Below are 17299 nucleotides of genomic sequence, written 5' to 3' on the forward strand. Positions count from 1 at the left end.
ATCTCATCTCATCTTATTATTATAATTTTATTAAATTCTCATACAAATATAATAAATAATTCAACTTCTTCAAATTTTAAAATAATATTAATATTAATAAATAATATTTTAACTATATTCTATTTAAAATTCTATTCAAAATAATATAACTCACAAACTAAATATTTTCTAATATTAAATAAACTTAATTATTATACCTATAGGCTATATCTTTTTAAATTATAAGATTATTTAGATAAAAGAATTATAAAAGATTTTAGTGTATGCAGTGAGACTGGCCAGGAGGAGCTTCGCCAGTCCCAGACCCACTTTGAGAGAGAGAGAGAGACAGAGAGAGAGAGAGAGAGAGAGAGAGAGAGAGAGGTTTTCTCTCCATTTGAAGTCTGCTCGTCACTATCACGAAGACACAGATAGGTCATCTCCATCAAGATCTTGAGACCCAGTATTCTTTTCCCTTCTACATCCTTCTCTATAGAATTGAATTCTTCATCCCACGAAACCAAATCCCACTTGTGCTCGAAGCCAAACGCGCACACGCAAAAAAAAAATAAGTCTCGTGCTTCGCTCATGGTTTTCTTCTTTCCTCCATGATCTGAAACTTCACTTCTTTTATGGTTTTCTTCTTTCCTCCATGATCTGAAACTTCACTTCTTTAACAGCTCCGTACTTTTTCATTTTTTCGTGTTGCCTTCTGGATTGGTGGTCATGTGTGGTTTGGTCTCTTCTATGGAAACCCACTTCCGAGTCTGAGAAATTTCCGACTTTTTTTCTTTCATCTTTACTCTACTTGCTTTGCTTCTATTTTCTGCTTCGATATTTTGATAAAACCAATTCGAATCCTCTAAATCCCAGTCCAGTTCAAGTCGAAAAATCCATTTTCCAAATTCCACCAGCCTAACACTTTCAATCTCTACCAAACAATGATTCGACAATTTCTCATAAGCCAGTAACTTTCATCTCATATTTTGGTCTTTTTCTTTCTGGTCGTTTCTAGTTTAAAATACTGTAGAAGTACTCAAAATCCATTCCGTAACCACAGACTCCACCAAATTCTCCTCAATACCAAAAACCCAACACCAAATCAAATCCCTCAAAAAGCCACAATCGGTTAGTCATCAAATTAGCAAGCCTCTTTTTTTTTTTCTCCTCATTCCTATAAAACTTGCACACAAAAGGATCAGAAGTTAGAAAATGCAAGACTCAGCAACATTCCAACCCATCAAACCCCACTTCCCAGAGCAAGAACTACTCAAATGTCCACGCTGCGACTCCACAAACACCAAGTTCTGCTATTACAACAACTACAACCTTTCACAGCCACGCCACTTTTGCAAGAACTGCAGGAGGTACTGGACGAAAGGCGGTGCTCTGAGAAACATCCCAGTTGGCGGTGGAACCCGTAAGAACACAAAGCGGGGATCAAAACCAAAACGGTCTTCTTCGTCATCATCTTCATCGTCAACGGCATCAAATTCGGTGGTGGAGAACCCAGGTCTGGAGCATGACCCCAACCGGCTCTATGGCTCTATGGTGGATCAGGACCGTCGAATGCTGGATATTACGGGGAGCTTTGGTTCACTTCTGGCATCAAATGGGCAGTTTTCCAGTTTACTGGAGGGTCTGAATCCCGATGGGTCGGGTGTGAAAATGTTGCAAATGGGTGAGTTTGCGGAGAATTTGAATTCGGGTCATGTGTTGGAAACAGGTTCAGTACGAAACCTGGGAATGGATGTGCAGAGTGATAACAATTCAGAGAGTTATTTAGGTCTGCAAAGTGGTGATTCAAGCTGCTGGACTGACGGCAATGGGTGGCCTGATCTTTCTATTTACACACCAGGTTCAAGATCTCAGTAGAGAAAATAGAGAGTGTGTTTATTTTTTTCTTATTTATTTTTCTAATTGTGCTGATTATGATAATTTTCTATACTTAGAAACTAGGGTGGCGAAGAGAGGAGCATGAATAAGTCAAGACTTTATTGTGGCATTTTCTAGTGCTACTGCAGGTGGCATACCACGGGCCGCAACACTAGCGCATCCTATTGGTAAATGGTTTATCTTCTGTTGTTTCTGTCTGGTTTTTGTCTGTATGAGTTTTATGAATGATAAGCAGAGAGAGAGTGAGAGAGAGAGAGAACTATTCACTATTGTTTCTTGATTGGTCTGGACTGAGAGAGAATTGGCATTGGTGGTATATATATGAGAATCATTCCACATGCCCATACTATGCTAATATTAGCAGTAACTGTTACTAAATAGCTTGTTCCCATGCTGATCTTGTATCTGTGCATATGTACGGTTTTTTTTTTACATGAATGTATGCCATTCTTGAGGGCTTTGCATGTGTGGAGTTTTGTATGCGTCTCTGCATTCTTGAAGTTGTGATTTTAGGGACGACATTTTCCTGTTTATGAATAAAATAATCGAGTGGTGGGGTAAGTTATGGTAAATTTCATACTCCTATACTTTCTACTGTCTGTCAAGGTCTAGACAAAACTTCAACTTCCCTTCCTCTTATCTTATTGTAAAGTTCTTGCAGCGGTCTTCTCCGCAATTTGCAAAGATTACTGTTATTATTATATTATTTTTATTTTTATTTAATTTTTACTATTTTTATGATAATTGAAAGTAAAAAAGAGTACTAGGCATATCAATGCAATCCGTAGGGCTTTTTAATTTTAAACAGTAGCAGCTACGTACGTATTTTATTTTGAAATGCTACAATGTTATTATTATCTTAAATCTTGGTATTTTCTTTTAAAAAAAATCATTTTATTTTCGATAATCATTTAAAATGTACCGATAAATTCAGAACGAAGAGCATCATTTAAAAATAAAAATAAAAAAAAACTAATTACTATGATAATTGGGGTCATGTTCATTCTAAACAATAGTAGCTTCTAATTAATCCGATGCTTTCCACCATTCTCTGTGTATGATATCATGGGCCACACGCTCTATGATGTGCTTAATTGGACCACCCTAAGGTTTGCCATTTCATCAAAAAACAGCCACTCGTGGGGGGGCTGCTTATCAAGCTTTCACAAAATGGAGAAGGAAAAAATCCCATATAGTAATGTAATGGATTTTTATATGATGAGGAGATCAGCCAATGAGAATAAGTCAGTGACTGAAAACAACGCTTCATGAAACGACAGGTGATTGATGAATTTGAAGAAACTAATAGATAGATCTTTTTATGTGCAAAAATGGGTAATTATTTGCGGGTCCTCATTCCTAGATGGAAAGGGCAAATTCTTTGGTGAGTTTCGGGGTATGGTACTATATATGGTCCTTGACTTGGAGCTCACAACTTGGTTTCCAACCAGAACGGATGAGAATGTCGACTAGCCTTATTAATTGTGTGTGTGGTCTGTGCCAAGCCAGAGGAAGTTTGGCACTTGAGCATGCGCATTGACAATGGTGATCTGCATATCCTCTACGCTCCCCCCCACTTGGTTGTACTGGTCACAGACATGAAATATATATATATATATATATATATATATATATATATTTATAACAAAGCTTCTTAAATTTTGGGTCAGAAGTTGGTCTTCTTCCCAAAAAACTTTACACCAAAAGATAAAACTCCTTTGTTTTGTTTCTTAGTGATTTATAGTGAGGACTTTTGTCTTTCCTTCCAAGTTAAATTAAACTCTTTGAATTGTGGATCCCATGCATTCTTGATTATTGCCTTAGTCGTGTCCTTCCTTGCCTTGGATAAAAGGTAAAGAACACGAGTCGAAGTTACTATTAAAATTGGAATGGCTCCAAACAAAACCGGTTCTCTCTCTCTCTTGGTTCTATTGCTGAAAAGCGTGTGATTGGCTTTTCTTAACAGTAGTCAAGCTTCAACATTTTGCACTTTTTCTTGCTTCCTATGAAAATAATCTCTGTATATAGTCTGTGTACCCATTTATTGTCTTGATCTATTGAATGAATAGTCTTGATTCTTGGAAGCTTCACAAGATATCGGAACTAAACTCACTTTTTTTTTCACGTTTTATGAGGTGGAGACACGTGCTCATATATATATATATATATATATAAAGAATTTGAAATCACAGATAGGTTGAGATGGCTGATAAAAGAAAAAAGGCATCGTGGGAGGTGATTATTTTTTCTTTTCACGAAAGATTGCACGATTAATGATTGTCCTTATCCACAAAGTAAACGTATAAAAAAAGGTCTTGTGAGATTTGTCTTCTTTCGGTCAAAGTTCATGGGAGTTTCGAGTAAGAGCAAGGGTGAGTTTCATCAAAATTATCTTTAAAATTTAGTTAAAAATACATATTTTTCATAAAATCAAAACCATTCAAATATAATCTCATATTTATTAGTCAAAATAATAATATAATATTATTTTTTAATAATAATATTTTAAATTTTTTTCATATCTTGGAACTACACTAACCATATATTGATTAATAATTTAATAACTCAAAATTTTATCCGGCATCCTAATGTGAAAGGCCCAACCAAGTAGCAAGAAAATGAGCAATGTCCTAATGTACAGTTGGTGTATATTTTTTTAAAATAATTCTTTTGAAGATGAACAATATATCTCTAAATTTAAAAGAAACTTTAGTGGTACTGTAGCTCATATGTAGAGTTTTCTTATTTTGACTACTCCAATACAGACCATTTTATTGATATTTAGTCAAATTTTGAAGATGTATTGACATTTGTCTAAGTCAATACCAATACTCTAAGTAGGACAAACTGGATGATATTAAAGCGTGAGTTGGCATGAACCCAGCCAAATGAAACCAATAATTAAAACCCCCCTTTTTTTGGAAAAATGATGGTATGTTCTATGGTTTTGTTTCATTTTAATCACTCATGTATTTAATTTTTTTATATTTATTTTTCTTACTTAATGGTTAAGAAAATAACTATTAATGTATTAACATATTTTTTTATTTTTTAAAAATATTTAAAGATGTTTAGAAAATATAAAAATAAAAAATGCAATTTTGCACTATGGGCCATGACCGTTGGGCGCCATAGTAGCATGGTCTTTTGGGGGAGGGCGTGGGGATATGCCTCAAACGGCTTAATTGGACGGTAAGCGGGGTTGAGAGCTCTAATAAGTAACGGTTGTTTAAAAAAATATTATTAGAATATAATTTTTTAACATTATTTTTATATTATATTTTATGTAAAAGTTTAAAAAAATAATAATAATTACATAAGATGAGATGAAATAATTTATACCAAAGAAAATCAGGGCTTAGACTGGTGTTGAAGACCTAACAAATTCTAGGATATTGCTTAAAAAACAGAGAGATCTTTTATTGGGCTTTTATGTGAACAGTAACTATAGGCGCGCAGCTTATTGGTAGTAATTTTCTTGTTTTTGAGTTGTAAGAGGCCATTACCAACTAAAACTACATTAATTAGACACAATTAGAGATTAATCTCAAGCCCTATATATGGAAGAATGGACTCCATAAATTAAGGTAGCATGCTCTACCAAATTTTGGGTCATAATTGTTGCCCATTGAGTGTTAATTATAAGACCTAGTTAACAAGCTACACACACACACTCTCTCTCTCTCTCTCTCTCTCTAAATAATTAGCTAGAGGAACAACATTATTTTCAAGGTAAGGATAAAGGAAACATAGGTTTGAGGTGGCTCGCAACTACTATTATGAGCACATTTACCATTTACAATAGACTTTTTTATGTTTGGTGGGTTTGAAACACTGCTCGTAGTGATCTTACTCATTCCTCACCAAAGCCACACCCATAATGACAACCTTCATGCGTTGCGTTAATTGTACGTTCCTGAAACTTTAATCAACGGCAGTTTCTCAACAACATGTCTCTGATTTCAGCGACAGGTCGTGTTTTATTACCCTATATAAATGTAGGGAAACGCTTCTAAACCGCCCATCTGGTTTTATAAGAAAACCAGCCCTCCAATCCCAATGCGACACGTAAGAAATTGTGGAATGAACACCATGCATAGACCAAAACACAGGAGATTGAAAATAGAAAGAGGAGAAATCGTGTAGCCCACTGTATCGAAACCAGCAACCAGCTTCCCCACTGCACAGCTCCACGCTCTACCAAAGGCTCATAGTTCCAACTGCAAACTGATCAAGAATTTCCACATCGCTTCTGTTATCCTTGATATTTGATTTCCAAAATTGACCAACTTGATCACAGTCTTCACATGCTCATATGCAAGTGAATAAACCCAAAGACCGAAAGGAATAATGATATAAATACCCATCACGAAGTGGTGAAGTACAATGACAGAACAGATAAGCAAAAATAAAGCCCAATAGTACTCCTCTCACTGGATTCTAATATGTCAAAAGTAGTTCATCCGCACCCTATAAATATGAAGGAGGTGTTCAATGTTAGCAGTGTCTATATTCTCATCTCATGTTGTATATTCTCATTCATTGAATTTTCTAACAAATCCAAGGTTTAAGCTATACTTCAGCTCGCTTTAAGGGAGCACATGAAGCTTTTTTCTGGTCTGATTTCTAACTTTTTTTTTATAAGTCTAAGCCAATGAAAGATTTCTAACTAATAGAATACCACCTGGATCACATCTAACTAAAAAACATGTCATCCTGCTCTTAAAAAATAATGGGGTGAATGAAAGATAAAAGCAAGTGTAAGAAAGAAAAGTTTCCAAGTGTCAAAGCATAATATGATTAAGATAAATGTTTTAGTAATAAATAGTGCTCATAAAAAGTAAACTAATAAATTGACGTGATTTGACGTGGTAAGTTATTTTTATTGTAAAATAAATCTAACATATCATATGAAACCATGTCAATTTGTAAATTTACTTTTACGAGATATTTTTATGACTATAGTACTTCTATATAATTAATGTCAGTGTACTGTAAGAAAGTTTTGAAACTGTCAAACAAAGAACAAAGTGTTCAAACTGATCATCTGGGCTGCTGCATGATCTCTTTTACTACCAGGTTTCTAGCCCTGTTTATGGTCATGAAACACAGATACAAATGTTCCTCTAGTTCATCCAGCTGCTCCCTAAAGCTGCAATCATTCTTCTTCAATTGTCGCGCCACTTCTTCATTGGCTTGAAGCTGCTTGTCCTCTTTTCTCTCAATCCAGAACTTAACCATTGCTCGCATGTGTTCCAGCTCGTCATTCAGCCTCGCCACTTGCTGGCTTATTGTGTCCAAATCCCTATTCAATATGTAAGTCCCCTTAGCGGCTGCATCGAGCTGAGCCATCGCACGAGCTAGCCCCCTTGCGGAAACCAACTCTAGTGAAGCCACCATAAGAGCCGGCATGGCCACGAGTAAAGTTATAACATGAGCTGCGACTATTACAACGAGTGAAGCCGTCAACGCCACGAGAAAAACAGCCGAGCCACGTTCTAATCTATTTACAAGCCGAAGCTTGACTTGAGCCTTGTCACGGCTTGACTCGAGTTGTTTCAACAATCCGAGGCAATTGGATTGAATAGCCCGAACCCGAGTGGGCGATGTTGCGGTTGAAACAAACGGGTTGGTGAAGTCGGCCCGGGTCAAAAGAGTAGTTGCTCTAAGAGAGCGGTGTATGACACGTGTACGGTCAATATCTTTCAATAGCAGGCCACATAGGAGAGAAGCATCGGCGGTTTGGATAAAATAATCGGATAAAATGGATTGGTAAGGGGGTTGAATACGGGCCGAAGCAAGGATACGGGTGACGGTGGGTTGGTCCGGGTCGAGGAGGTGTTCGGCAAAGAGGCGGTAGGATGGGAGCCGAGCTGCAGTGGTTGGAATGGTAGAATCAGCATTGGATAGGGAGAAGACGCGTGCCCAAAACTCAACGTAAGACTCTGTACGAAAGGCATTTGAATATTCCTCGCGCAAGTCCACACCGGCTGGGTCGGGCGGAGTAGTATTATTGCTTGCTCCAGATGCAGCTGCTGCATGCAGTTTTTTGTCTTTTTACATTAAGCAAGCAATTTGTGAAATAAAAATTCTCTTGTAAACTCAATTTACAAAAAAAAATTATTATTATTTAAATAAATTCCAGATAATATTAAATATTGTATAATTCACATTTTTATCTCTTTTTTACTTAAAACGTAAAGTGTGATTAAGAAATCGAACGAAGAGCCAAAAGCCTAAAGGTCTGATGGGATATGTTCCGGTTCTCTAAATGAAAAATTTAAATTCAAAATCCCTCACTCTGCTTTATAAAAATAAATAAAATAAAATAAAAAGAAATCATGAATAAAATGCTTACCAGTGCAAGAAATAAATTTTCTGAAACGAGCACTGATTCTTTTCCTCATGTCGCCTTGTTAACTGTAACGTTCAAACCTACAGAGAAAAATCGAGAAGGAATTCCTGAAAAAATAAACACGATGATGATAAGCTAAACGTACTAACCGGTCTAAGAAAAGTTTTTTTTTTTTTTTTTTTTTGCTTTTGGCTTGGATTCTTCCTACTGCATGGTGCGGAAGAAACTAAAGGGGACAAAGCTGGGCCTTTATAGAGCAAAATGATACAAATAAAATATTTATGAAGCTTTTGCTTGAAAGCAATATGCAGGATATTTCTTCTAAGCTGGACATTGTAGTGCACGTGAAGACCTGTCTCAATATTGGATGATACTTGAAGAAAATGTTTTCTTCCTACTTTATTTGAAGAAAATATGGATATTTGCTTCTAGACGCACGCTTGATCATGCAGCCCAATAAATCAATCGTGGGCTTTTTTTTTTTGATCAAATATTGGCTTCATTGGAGATTGATGTACTGACTTAACTTGAACCTGAGTGTAAAGTCCTAAAATGCATCATCTCTTTGGTCACACAAGTTTCAAGAACATCCTAGGTTAGTGCTATTTATTATTTTATTATTCCTTTTTACCTACTTTTTACTATTATTCACAAAATATCTGAGAATACCTTACTACCAAAACGAAAGCATTTCAGTAGAAAAAGATTATACTCGCAGCTTTTTTTTTCTTTCACCGAAATTGAATTATAAAGAATTTAAAATACACCATCCAATTGAAGGCTGTATGTAGCACACTTCTTTTTAAACCTCAGTGGTAACAATACAGAATTCTGTAATTCCTATTCAACAGGTCTAAGAGACAAAAAAAATCACATGGGGACGACTCGGGCCTTGTACATGCATATATAAGCCATGTGCCAATCACCTGTAACAAGAAAAGATGAAACTTCAGCATAGGTACAGGTTGATAATGATGGGGGGGCTTGCAACAGTAACACTTGTAGAGAAAAACCATATCTAGATGGATAAATCCTATGGTGAATAAATGATTAAAAAAAAAAAAAAAAAAGTAAAGGGTTGGTTCAGTCCTCACAAAACGTATCCCTATTCTATTGTAGGCACACTAACTAACAAGGATGCTTTTCCAATTAACTTTTGCCTGTCTGCACATATGTGCCAGGGCAAACTGATCCCATCATGCGAGCCAATAAAATTCCAATCTTACCTCCTCCAGACAGTTTAGTGATGTCTTCCTCCCGCTGTGCAATTGGGTTGTCATCATCATACTCGATCCATTTCCCTGAGGTCAACAATGGTTATTCATCAGTTGAAAGCTTACATTGAGCCCGAGCCACATGAAATGAAGTACCAAACAGTATTTTGCAGAGAGCTGACCGCTTTCTTGCTTGACCCAAGCAACATAATGCCCCGAGTCAGCACTCCTACCCTTGTGGGTCAACACAGCGACCAAATCATAAACACCAGTCATATGTGTTTCCCTGTCTGATGGACCACCTGCATTGTAGAATCAGTCAAACGGCAAAAATGAGGGACCACATGCACTAGATTTCCAAAAGCCTGAATTAATTGTACAACGGAACCCCCAAGTTCAGCTAACACGCATATAAAGTTGGTACCTTCTTGGGATGTAGCATTGGATGGTTCACCGCTTCCATTTGATGATCCCTGTGTGCAAAGATGAGAACAGATCATAATTCCATTATCACATAGAAATAAGTGTTTGTACATGTGTGTATAACTAGGTTGGGTAGTCACCTCTACATTAGACATCTTCACATCATCTTTCGAACCAGCACCATCCACACCATCCTTGCTAGCTTTCAGACCAAGTTTTTTGCCTTCTTCGTCCCTTAGCACCTAAGTTTTAAAATGTAGAAATGACAATGTCCGACAAAACATAAGGTAAGAATCAAGTATTTTTGAGACGGAGATGTAATTCAAAAAGTTCATCGAAGCCATATGTAAGCAGAAACCTGGCGAGGAGTTTCCAATCTTTTGCGGAGATCATCTGAACACAAATCATAAACATCCAACTCCAATGGATAATCCACTTTCTGAGACAAGTAAAGTCTTTTAAGTAACACTGACACTGACAGTTTTAAATAGGCAGACGCAGGATGTGGACTTGTACTCAACCCATACCACGCAGAATAATCATAAAAGAGAGAGCTCTTGGTTTATTTCCTTTCCCTTTTTTTCATCTCAATTTCCACAATGATATGAAAGAGAGAAATCCACCCTCTGCAGTGTAACAATATACAGGAGAAGGAAACTTGCATTACCCGCAAAATTTTGGCCTTCTGATTTGATTCCCTCTTCCAGAAAAAACGCACAAACTGAACGGTCAAGTACCTTGAGAAAAAAAAATAAATTGCATCAACTGTTAAGGATTCACATAAACTGCAATGAAAGATTTTCTTATTGCTCTAATCAGGATAATTCAGACATTAAATAGGAAGATCCACGTGTCCTAAAACCTCACAGTGGTGGCTTCCATGCTACAAAGGATAAAAAGTACATTTTTTTATTTTTTATGACGGGGGAACCATCCCACGGCAGAGCCCTTATGACTCACCCATGGAACCTAAACCCCCAGGGAGACTAACACAGCGACCCACAGCCTCCCACTTAAATCGCAGTTGGATCCCAGGGGAAATCGAACTTGTGACATGGGGCTCATGCACACTAGTTTGCTCTTACCACTTGGGCTACCCACAGGTGGGCGATAAAAAGTACAATTTACAATCAGAAGAAGCAAGTTGTACCTTGGTAGGCCATTGATACGAGACTCTTTCAAGTAAATTGCACTACGCCCCAAGGAAGGAGAAGCCTTTTCCAATTCTGATTTTAAACCCTACAATAACCAGTAAAATTAACAAGATAACAAAGCTTATTCAACACCTAAAAGTGGAGGATCTCTGGGTAAAGAAATTAGTCACTGCTTACTTGTTACTCAAAGTTTGAACATCCACATATTCCACACAAAATTTCAATTTAGCAATGCAAAGAGAGCACCACAAACTCAAATTCCAATGGACATGGTAATTTGCAAGTGCTTAAAGTGGAAAAAAATAAAGACATTCACAATTGGATGATTATACTCACATGCTTTAGCCCTTCATGCAAATGGTTCACCTCTTGCGATATGTGGCATTTAAGAGAATAAACTGATTCTGTCTCTGAACTTTCTTCACCACTTTCTTGGCAATGCACCCTGGCTCGCACCAGCACAAATAACACATTCATTCAAAAAATAACCAATCTTCCTGGTTTTAATAAAAGAGAATTCAGGTGAATCATAAAAAGATGCCTCAGTACAATTTACAATTAATTACTCATGGAATTCTGCCTATGAAAGCCAATATTTCTTTGTCCCACAGCAGACAATGTGCTTTCCTTTTTGGACTGTCCCAAAATAGATGAGAGTTTCATAAACTGAAAGTGATATCTATTAACTTCTCACCTTACCTTAAAAACTTGAACTCACCTTTTTTCCTTTCAAATATGAATCCAGCTTTCTTGATCCATAAGTGTATTTTGGGAAGAGTGTTCAGTTCATTAAAATGTGTATCATTTGTAAACTCTCATTTATGTTCAGATCAAGGAAGTAATAACTAAACTAAGACTACTGCTTTAAGCCATTGTTTAATTATGAAATAATGGCATGCATGACTACCTGCTAACAAGTTCGATGCCAAAGAGGGCCTTCATAGTGTCAGGAATTTCACTGCAAGAGAATGTCATACAGGATGACGTTATACTACTGATAGGAAAAAAAAGGGAAACAATTAAACCAATAAATGCAGGTAAGACAAAAAAGGATCAGAGTGCTATAGAAGAAACAGCCTTTTGTGAAAATTAGCCATGCAACAAGTTTGAAGGAGGGAAAAGGAAGAGTGGGCACAGGTAAGTATATAGCAATCAATAATCTACTATAATTTTTTCTACAGCCAACATCAGTTCCCAGACATCCACATGGACCTAGTATAGTAGCATTTACATCCTACAGAGTAAAAGGAAAAATACCTAGAACCAGTTGATTTAAGAGACTGAGAAAGTGTATATAAAAGCTGGGTCCAACATTCTTCAGCATCCTGTGACATAGATAAAATTGAATAGATAAACTTATCACCAGATCAAACTAGTAAGATATTACAATCAGAAGAAAGTAGTTTTTTTTAAAGGTATCAGAAGGTAGTTTAAGACCTGTTGCATGAAGACACCATTATGCAGCTGGCCAAATTGAGGATACTTTTTACGCAACACCTGCAAACATCACAAATGAACATAATAGGTTTTCCCTCCATTCCCAGCAGGAAAAATGCAATAGCAACCAATCATGGATCACGTTTGCCAAAAGTGATGTTTATGAAGAGGCTCAGATTTGATGAATTTGATGCATGTCGAAATAACTAGCAAAGAAACCTAACTATGGCTAAGTTCATGAACTCCTATACCAGAGATGGAAGACAGAGCCAAGAAAGAACTCCTAGGAAGTGTTAAATGAACTGTGTACTTTAGCAATGCAATAATAGAAAGCATGGGCTGAATGACATTTCTATAAGCCCTAAGCACATAGCATTGTGCAAGCAGAGGACACATATGCTACTTCATTTTCTTAACAATAAAGTTCTCTGCAAATTTTTTTTCGGATTCATGCTATAGGTTTTTCTGTCCATGGTGCCACACTTGGAATCTTAGTAAATCCCACAAGTACCCAGGTTGCAAAGGAAAGATAAAAAAAAAAAAAAAAAAGTGTCCAATAATAAATAAAAGGGTAAAACAAGAGAACAAACCATCCAAAATTGCATCGGTGCCACAGGTTTGACACTTTTATCAAGCTCATTAAATAAATCACGTGTCGCTATAGTCAGCATATGAGAAGACTGATCCACATCATTGCTTCTTCCAGAGTGTGAGTACCTAATCAGATTTTACAAATTGATGCACACCAGTCACATAAAATGCAGCAAATTAACTATGAAAACAGCAATATAGAGAAACATTCTGAAACAATTCCCCTTTAATAATTGAAGAAAACAACTCACTTGACCAAAGCTGACTTCAACTCTGGAACAGAATGCAGACATTGTACTGTGGAGTTCATGTAACAGGTGTTTCCCAGATTAAATAGACCAGCACTATGACCCTAGAAACAGAAATAGCATGGGCTGAGGATTTCAATTCATAAGGCAGAGGAAAAGACTAAAGTATCAAAATTAAAACAATGACCTTCAAAGTGAACTTGGTATAAATTAGAAAAAAAATGGATAAGTAATCAAATATTTTATTAAAAAAAATTAACACTATCCTAAGATTCTAAGATACTGAATTAGTAAAAAACAAATAACAATATCCTAATTTCAAATTAAGGGAAAAAAAATATTTTGATAACTAATCCATTTTACTTTGAAGACAATAATTAATACATTTGATCAAAAGTGCAATGGGGTGCAACCCAAACGAACGGGGAGCTTGTAAAGGAAACACCCAGCTAAAAGAAGAAATATGAGCAAAAAGTCTTTGAAGTCCAGAAAATTAAGAGAGACAAAGTTGTGGCAAGAAGATGCCATAATAGGCACAGCGTGGTCATGATTTTCAAGATGAACAGGCCAACCTCAGCCTAAACCAAACATGATTGTAACCTTTTTCTGTGACCGCATCATACCCAAGGGAAGAAAAAAACTTTTTTTATGCTCCTATTTGTCTGATTCCATGAATTTTGTTCATTTTCTGGTCATGAATATGAAGTTAAGACGATTGAACCCAGACTTATTTATATACAGAAAATATTTCAATTATTTCTTTTTTTGGCAGATCCATGATATTCATGATCCAGGTCAATTATTAACAATACATATTCATTATCCAACCTACGTCATGGTTCTAAGTCGTCTTTCCTAACTGAGTTCCTAACTAGGTTAAAGCATATGGTAATTGTAGCATGAGGTCAAACAACAACATTACAGATATATCCATTAAAAAAAATATTGCTCCTATATGCAACATTTTTTATAAGCAACTCCTGTATACATTGCTTTTTCTTTTCTTTTTTTATCAGTAAACTCCAATATACATCTCAAGTATATATTAAACAACTTCTAAATACATGTGCATACTTCAGAACAGAAGAGTCATGTATCTTACCATGGCAACCGCTTGCTCTTCTTCTGGAAGATCTTCCACAAAAACAGGTCCCTTCTCTGGAGCCTTGATAATCTCATCTGCGGTTCCCATCATCATTAATTTTTGACCCTAGACAAAATAAATGCAGCGCATCACCTAAGAACAAAATATAGAAGTATAAAAAAGATAAGAGTCAAGGGCATTATGAAGGTCAAAGCACCTCTTTTACTCCTAGTGTCGACCAATCTGCATCATCCTGCATTTCCCCCCAAACAAAATGAATTTGAGAATTATAAGTTTCTTTTTTTAAGCAGCCAATGAGCTTTCACTTGTACTGCACCTCCATGCCATATAAGATTGAGATTGAGAGTGGAGGTGACGTTGCGAGTTCAAGACCAACCAGGTTACACGATTTAAGAACTAAAAAGAAATTTAAATTACTGAAACCTTTGATCAAATGTGAAGAGTGATTTATTGCAGACTTACTTTATGATCCACTAGATTTGAACAGATCAAGATATGGATTGATTTTATAGCAGCATAAACAAAGTCATCTATTTACCTTCAGTAAACCACCCTTAACCATAATCTTCTGCCTTACGGGAGGAACCCCAGTTAGATCATACAGCTGACACTTGAAAACATATGGAGACTGGGTGGTATCAATTTCCACATCTTTAAACAGCTCCCTTTGCCATTTTACATTGACTGTAAGGAGATACACATTGCAATTATCAGAAACAGGGAACTAAGATGTAAATAATCAGAGCACCGGTAATAAGAAAACTAAAAGGAAAAAACAAAAAGAAAAAACAAGGTTTAGATCAGCCACCAACTCACCCCGTATTTAGAAGGTCAATAAAAACTCATCGGCTCTGTTGGTACATGGGCCACCAAAGCCCAATCTAAAGCGGCCCGAGATGGTGAACAAGTCATCACACGACGCGATGACTTGCAAATCATCACCTGGGGCAAGCGCAATGGCAGATAAGTTGCCAGACCACTCTCAATTTTTTGGCAAGACAGTAAAGTAGAAAGCAATCCCTTCCTTAATATAGGAAAAAGTGAACCCTCGAGACCTAAGACATTTATTGCAATATAAAGCAAATACCGTCTTATTAAATAAACAAGACATAAATGAAGGGTCATTAATTGTCAAAAAGACAGAGACATTCGCTTTAAGGAAAATGCTAAATGTACTTAAGAAAAACTTACAAAAAACTTACTTCTCTACATGTTTGTCATTGATAGGCTGAAAATCATAAAATTTGAAATTCAAATTCAAAAAGAACTTGAATTTAAAAAATAAAATAAAAAAACTAACAGAATGAGTCTTATAAGTAAAATTGTAAGTAAAAGTACATGTAAAGACCTTGACGACGCACAAGCTCATTAAAAGAAATGACGGACTGGGATAACCACCAGCCAGCCCGTTATACACGTATATATAGAAAAAGACCCTAGACACTCATCTTCTTTCTCAACTTTTCCTTTCTACTTTATTCTTTTCTCAATGCACAGGCCGCAGAGAGAGATCCATGGCCATGGGTCTCCATGCGCAGACCGTGGCTGTGGGTTTGACTCAGTTTGAAAGTTTTTGGTTTGATTGGGCAGGACCCTGGACAGTGCTGGGAATTTGGGAAATCCACCCGCCCGTTCAGCGGGTACGAGCAGGCAAGTATAGGGGCTGGTAGTAAGGGAAGAGGCTGCCCGTCTATTAGAGCCTGTGCACCTGTCTCAGAGGATCACACCTCACCAGAACCTTCCAGAATAAAATCCCATCGGAATGCCAGCATCAACTCTGACCAATTGGATTACTTTAGCATATTGTAGAGAAATTCTGTTATCCTATAAATACCGAATAGTACTCAGCTGTAAAAGTGTGGATAAAGAAATGTTGTTAGAAAGTCAGTATTACGTCTGCTGTGTACATTCCATTTTGATGAATTCTAGTTGATGAATTTCATCGAACACATTGTGTGCACTGCTGTTCAACTCTCTGTTTTTAATTTGTTTAACACCGTCCATCTAGGGAAGGATGAACTCTAAATGTCCCTCGAAAAGTGGCTCCAGGGCTAACCAGTAAATAGCCCGAGTTATAAGGGTAACCACTCCATTCTCCTGCTTACTAGGATTACTCTACTCGGAATCTAACTTAAGCATCAGACTTTTCATACGTCGGTACTAAATTACAAGTATTGAAGAACTCACTCGAATCCTAAAGTAAGCGCATAACAAATCGACCGTCCGCTGCAATTCCATGTCTAAAAACTAAAAAATATCCATAACTCAAGCCCGAAAAGAGTAAACATGAACAGAAAAAAAAACTCAAAACTAAAAATCGGAAATTTCGAAATTTCCTAAACCCTAAACATCTTGGGAAACCAATCGATCAAGCTCTAATAGTCCCAAAAACCGAACAATGATGTTCAAAACAAACAGCAAAAACAGCAAATCTTGGACTCGGTTAATGAAATGGAAAATATAGTAGATTGAAGATGGAACTCTTGGGAGGGTCGCTGACCTGTAATCATGATTGAGAATCTATACGTCGAAGGATCCAGAGGGAGATATGTCAGGGTTTTGCAGCGCTAATCTTGGAGGGGCAAATAGACAACGTGCTTATGGAAAGCGTTCTTATTCTATGCGAGTTTTATAGTTTTATAGGGACCGATTACGAATTCGAATCTTATTCGAATTTGAGTCCGATTGTGGATTGAATGCTCCTGCACTCCCAATACGGGTCACCTGTTTTGTGCTTTGATACTGAGAAAGAATAGTTGAGAGATTTGTGAATATATATTGAGAGTTTGTAAGTCCCGTTAAGAGTAGTTTGCGCTTGTTTGGATGTTGAAATGAGTTGAGTTAAGTTGAGTTGAATTAAATTAATATTATTATAATATTATTTTTTAATATTATTA

At 36.6% G+C, this 17299-nt stretch overlaps 3 protein-coding genes across 6 annotated transcripts; 1 reads left to right on the plus strand and 2 right to left on the minus strand.

Annotated features, from left to right (window-relative positions):
* The first annotated feature begins 307 nt into the window (after positions 1 to 307).
* LOC121261012 (dof zinc finger protein DOF3.1-like) lies at positions 308 to 2339 on the plus strand. Its single transcript, XM_041163148.1, has 2 exons — positions 308 to 1837; positions 1932 to 2339. The coding sequence occupies exons 1-2, from the start codon at positions 1192 to 1194 to the stop codon at positions 1958 to 1960; spliced, it is 675 nt and encodes a 224-aa protein (XP_041019082.1). The 5' UTR covers positions 308 to 1191; the 3' UTR covers positions 1961 to 2339.
* Positions 2340 to 5477: 3138 nt separating this feature from the next.
* LOC121260276 (UPF0496 protein At3g49070) lies at positions 5478 to 9047 on the minus strand. 4 transcript variants are annotated; one of them, XM_041162123.1, is made up of 3 exons: positions 8908 to 9047; positions 8234 to 8310; positions 5478 to 7907 (listed from the first exon to the last, which is right to left on the minus strand). In XM_041162123.1, exons 2-3 carry the CDS (start codon positions 8280 to 8282, stop codon positions 6919 to 6921), a joined length of 1038 nt encoding a protein of 345 aa, XP_041018057.1. In that variant the 5' UTR covers positions 8283 to 8310; positions 8908 to 9047; the 3' UTR covers positions 5478 to 6918. The 4 variants fall into 4 exon arrangements, with proteins under 4 accessions (XP_041018057.1, XP_041018046.1, XP_041018052.1 ...); XM_041162112.1 differs by having other exon boundaries at positions 5478 to 7910; XM_041162118.1 differs by lacking the exon at positions 8908 to 9047 and having other exon boundaries at positions 8234 to 8806.
* On the minus strand, positions 9017 to 15314 carry LOC121247613 (ubiquitin carboxyl-terminal hydrolase 6-like). The gene is made up of 18 exons (XM_041145994.1): positions 15264 to 15314; positions 14941 to 15126; positions 14599 to 14634; positions 14400 to 14507; positions 13301 to 13401; positions 13049 to 13175; positions 12459 to 12518; positions 12279 to 12346; positions 11929 to 11979; positions 11358 to 11466; positions 11018 to 11106; positions 10535 to 10604; positions 10226 to 10306; positions 10008 to 10109; positions 9869 to 9917; positions 9627 to 9746; positions 9457 to 9531; positions 9017 to 9156 (listed from the first exon to the last, which is right to left on the minus strand). Exons 1-18 carry the CDS (start codon positions 15312 to 15314, stop codon positions 9101 to 9103), a joined length of 1539 nt encoding a protein of 512 aa, XP_041001928.1. The 3' UTR covers positions 9017 to 9100.
* Between the last annotated feature and the right edge of the window lie 1985 nt (positions 15315 to 17299).

This window comes from Juglans microcarpa x Juglans regia, chromosome 1D (genome assembly GCF_004785595.1).
Source record: "Juglans microcarpa x Juglans regia isolate MS1-56 chromosome 1D, Jm3101_v1.0, whole genome shotgun sequence".
NCBI classification, from domain to species: Eukaryota; Viridiplantae; Streptophyta; class Magnoliopsida; order Fagales; family Juglandaceae; genus Juglans; species Juglans microcarpa x Juglans regia.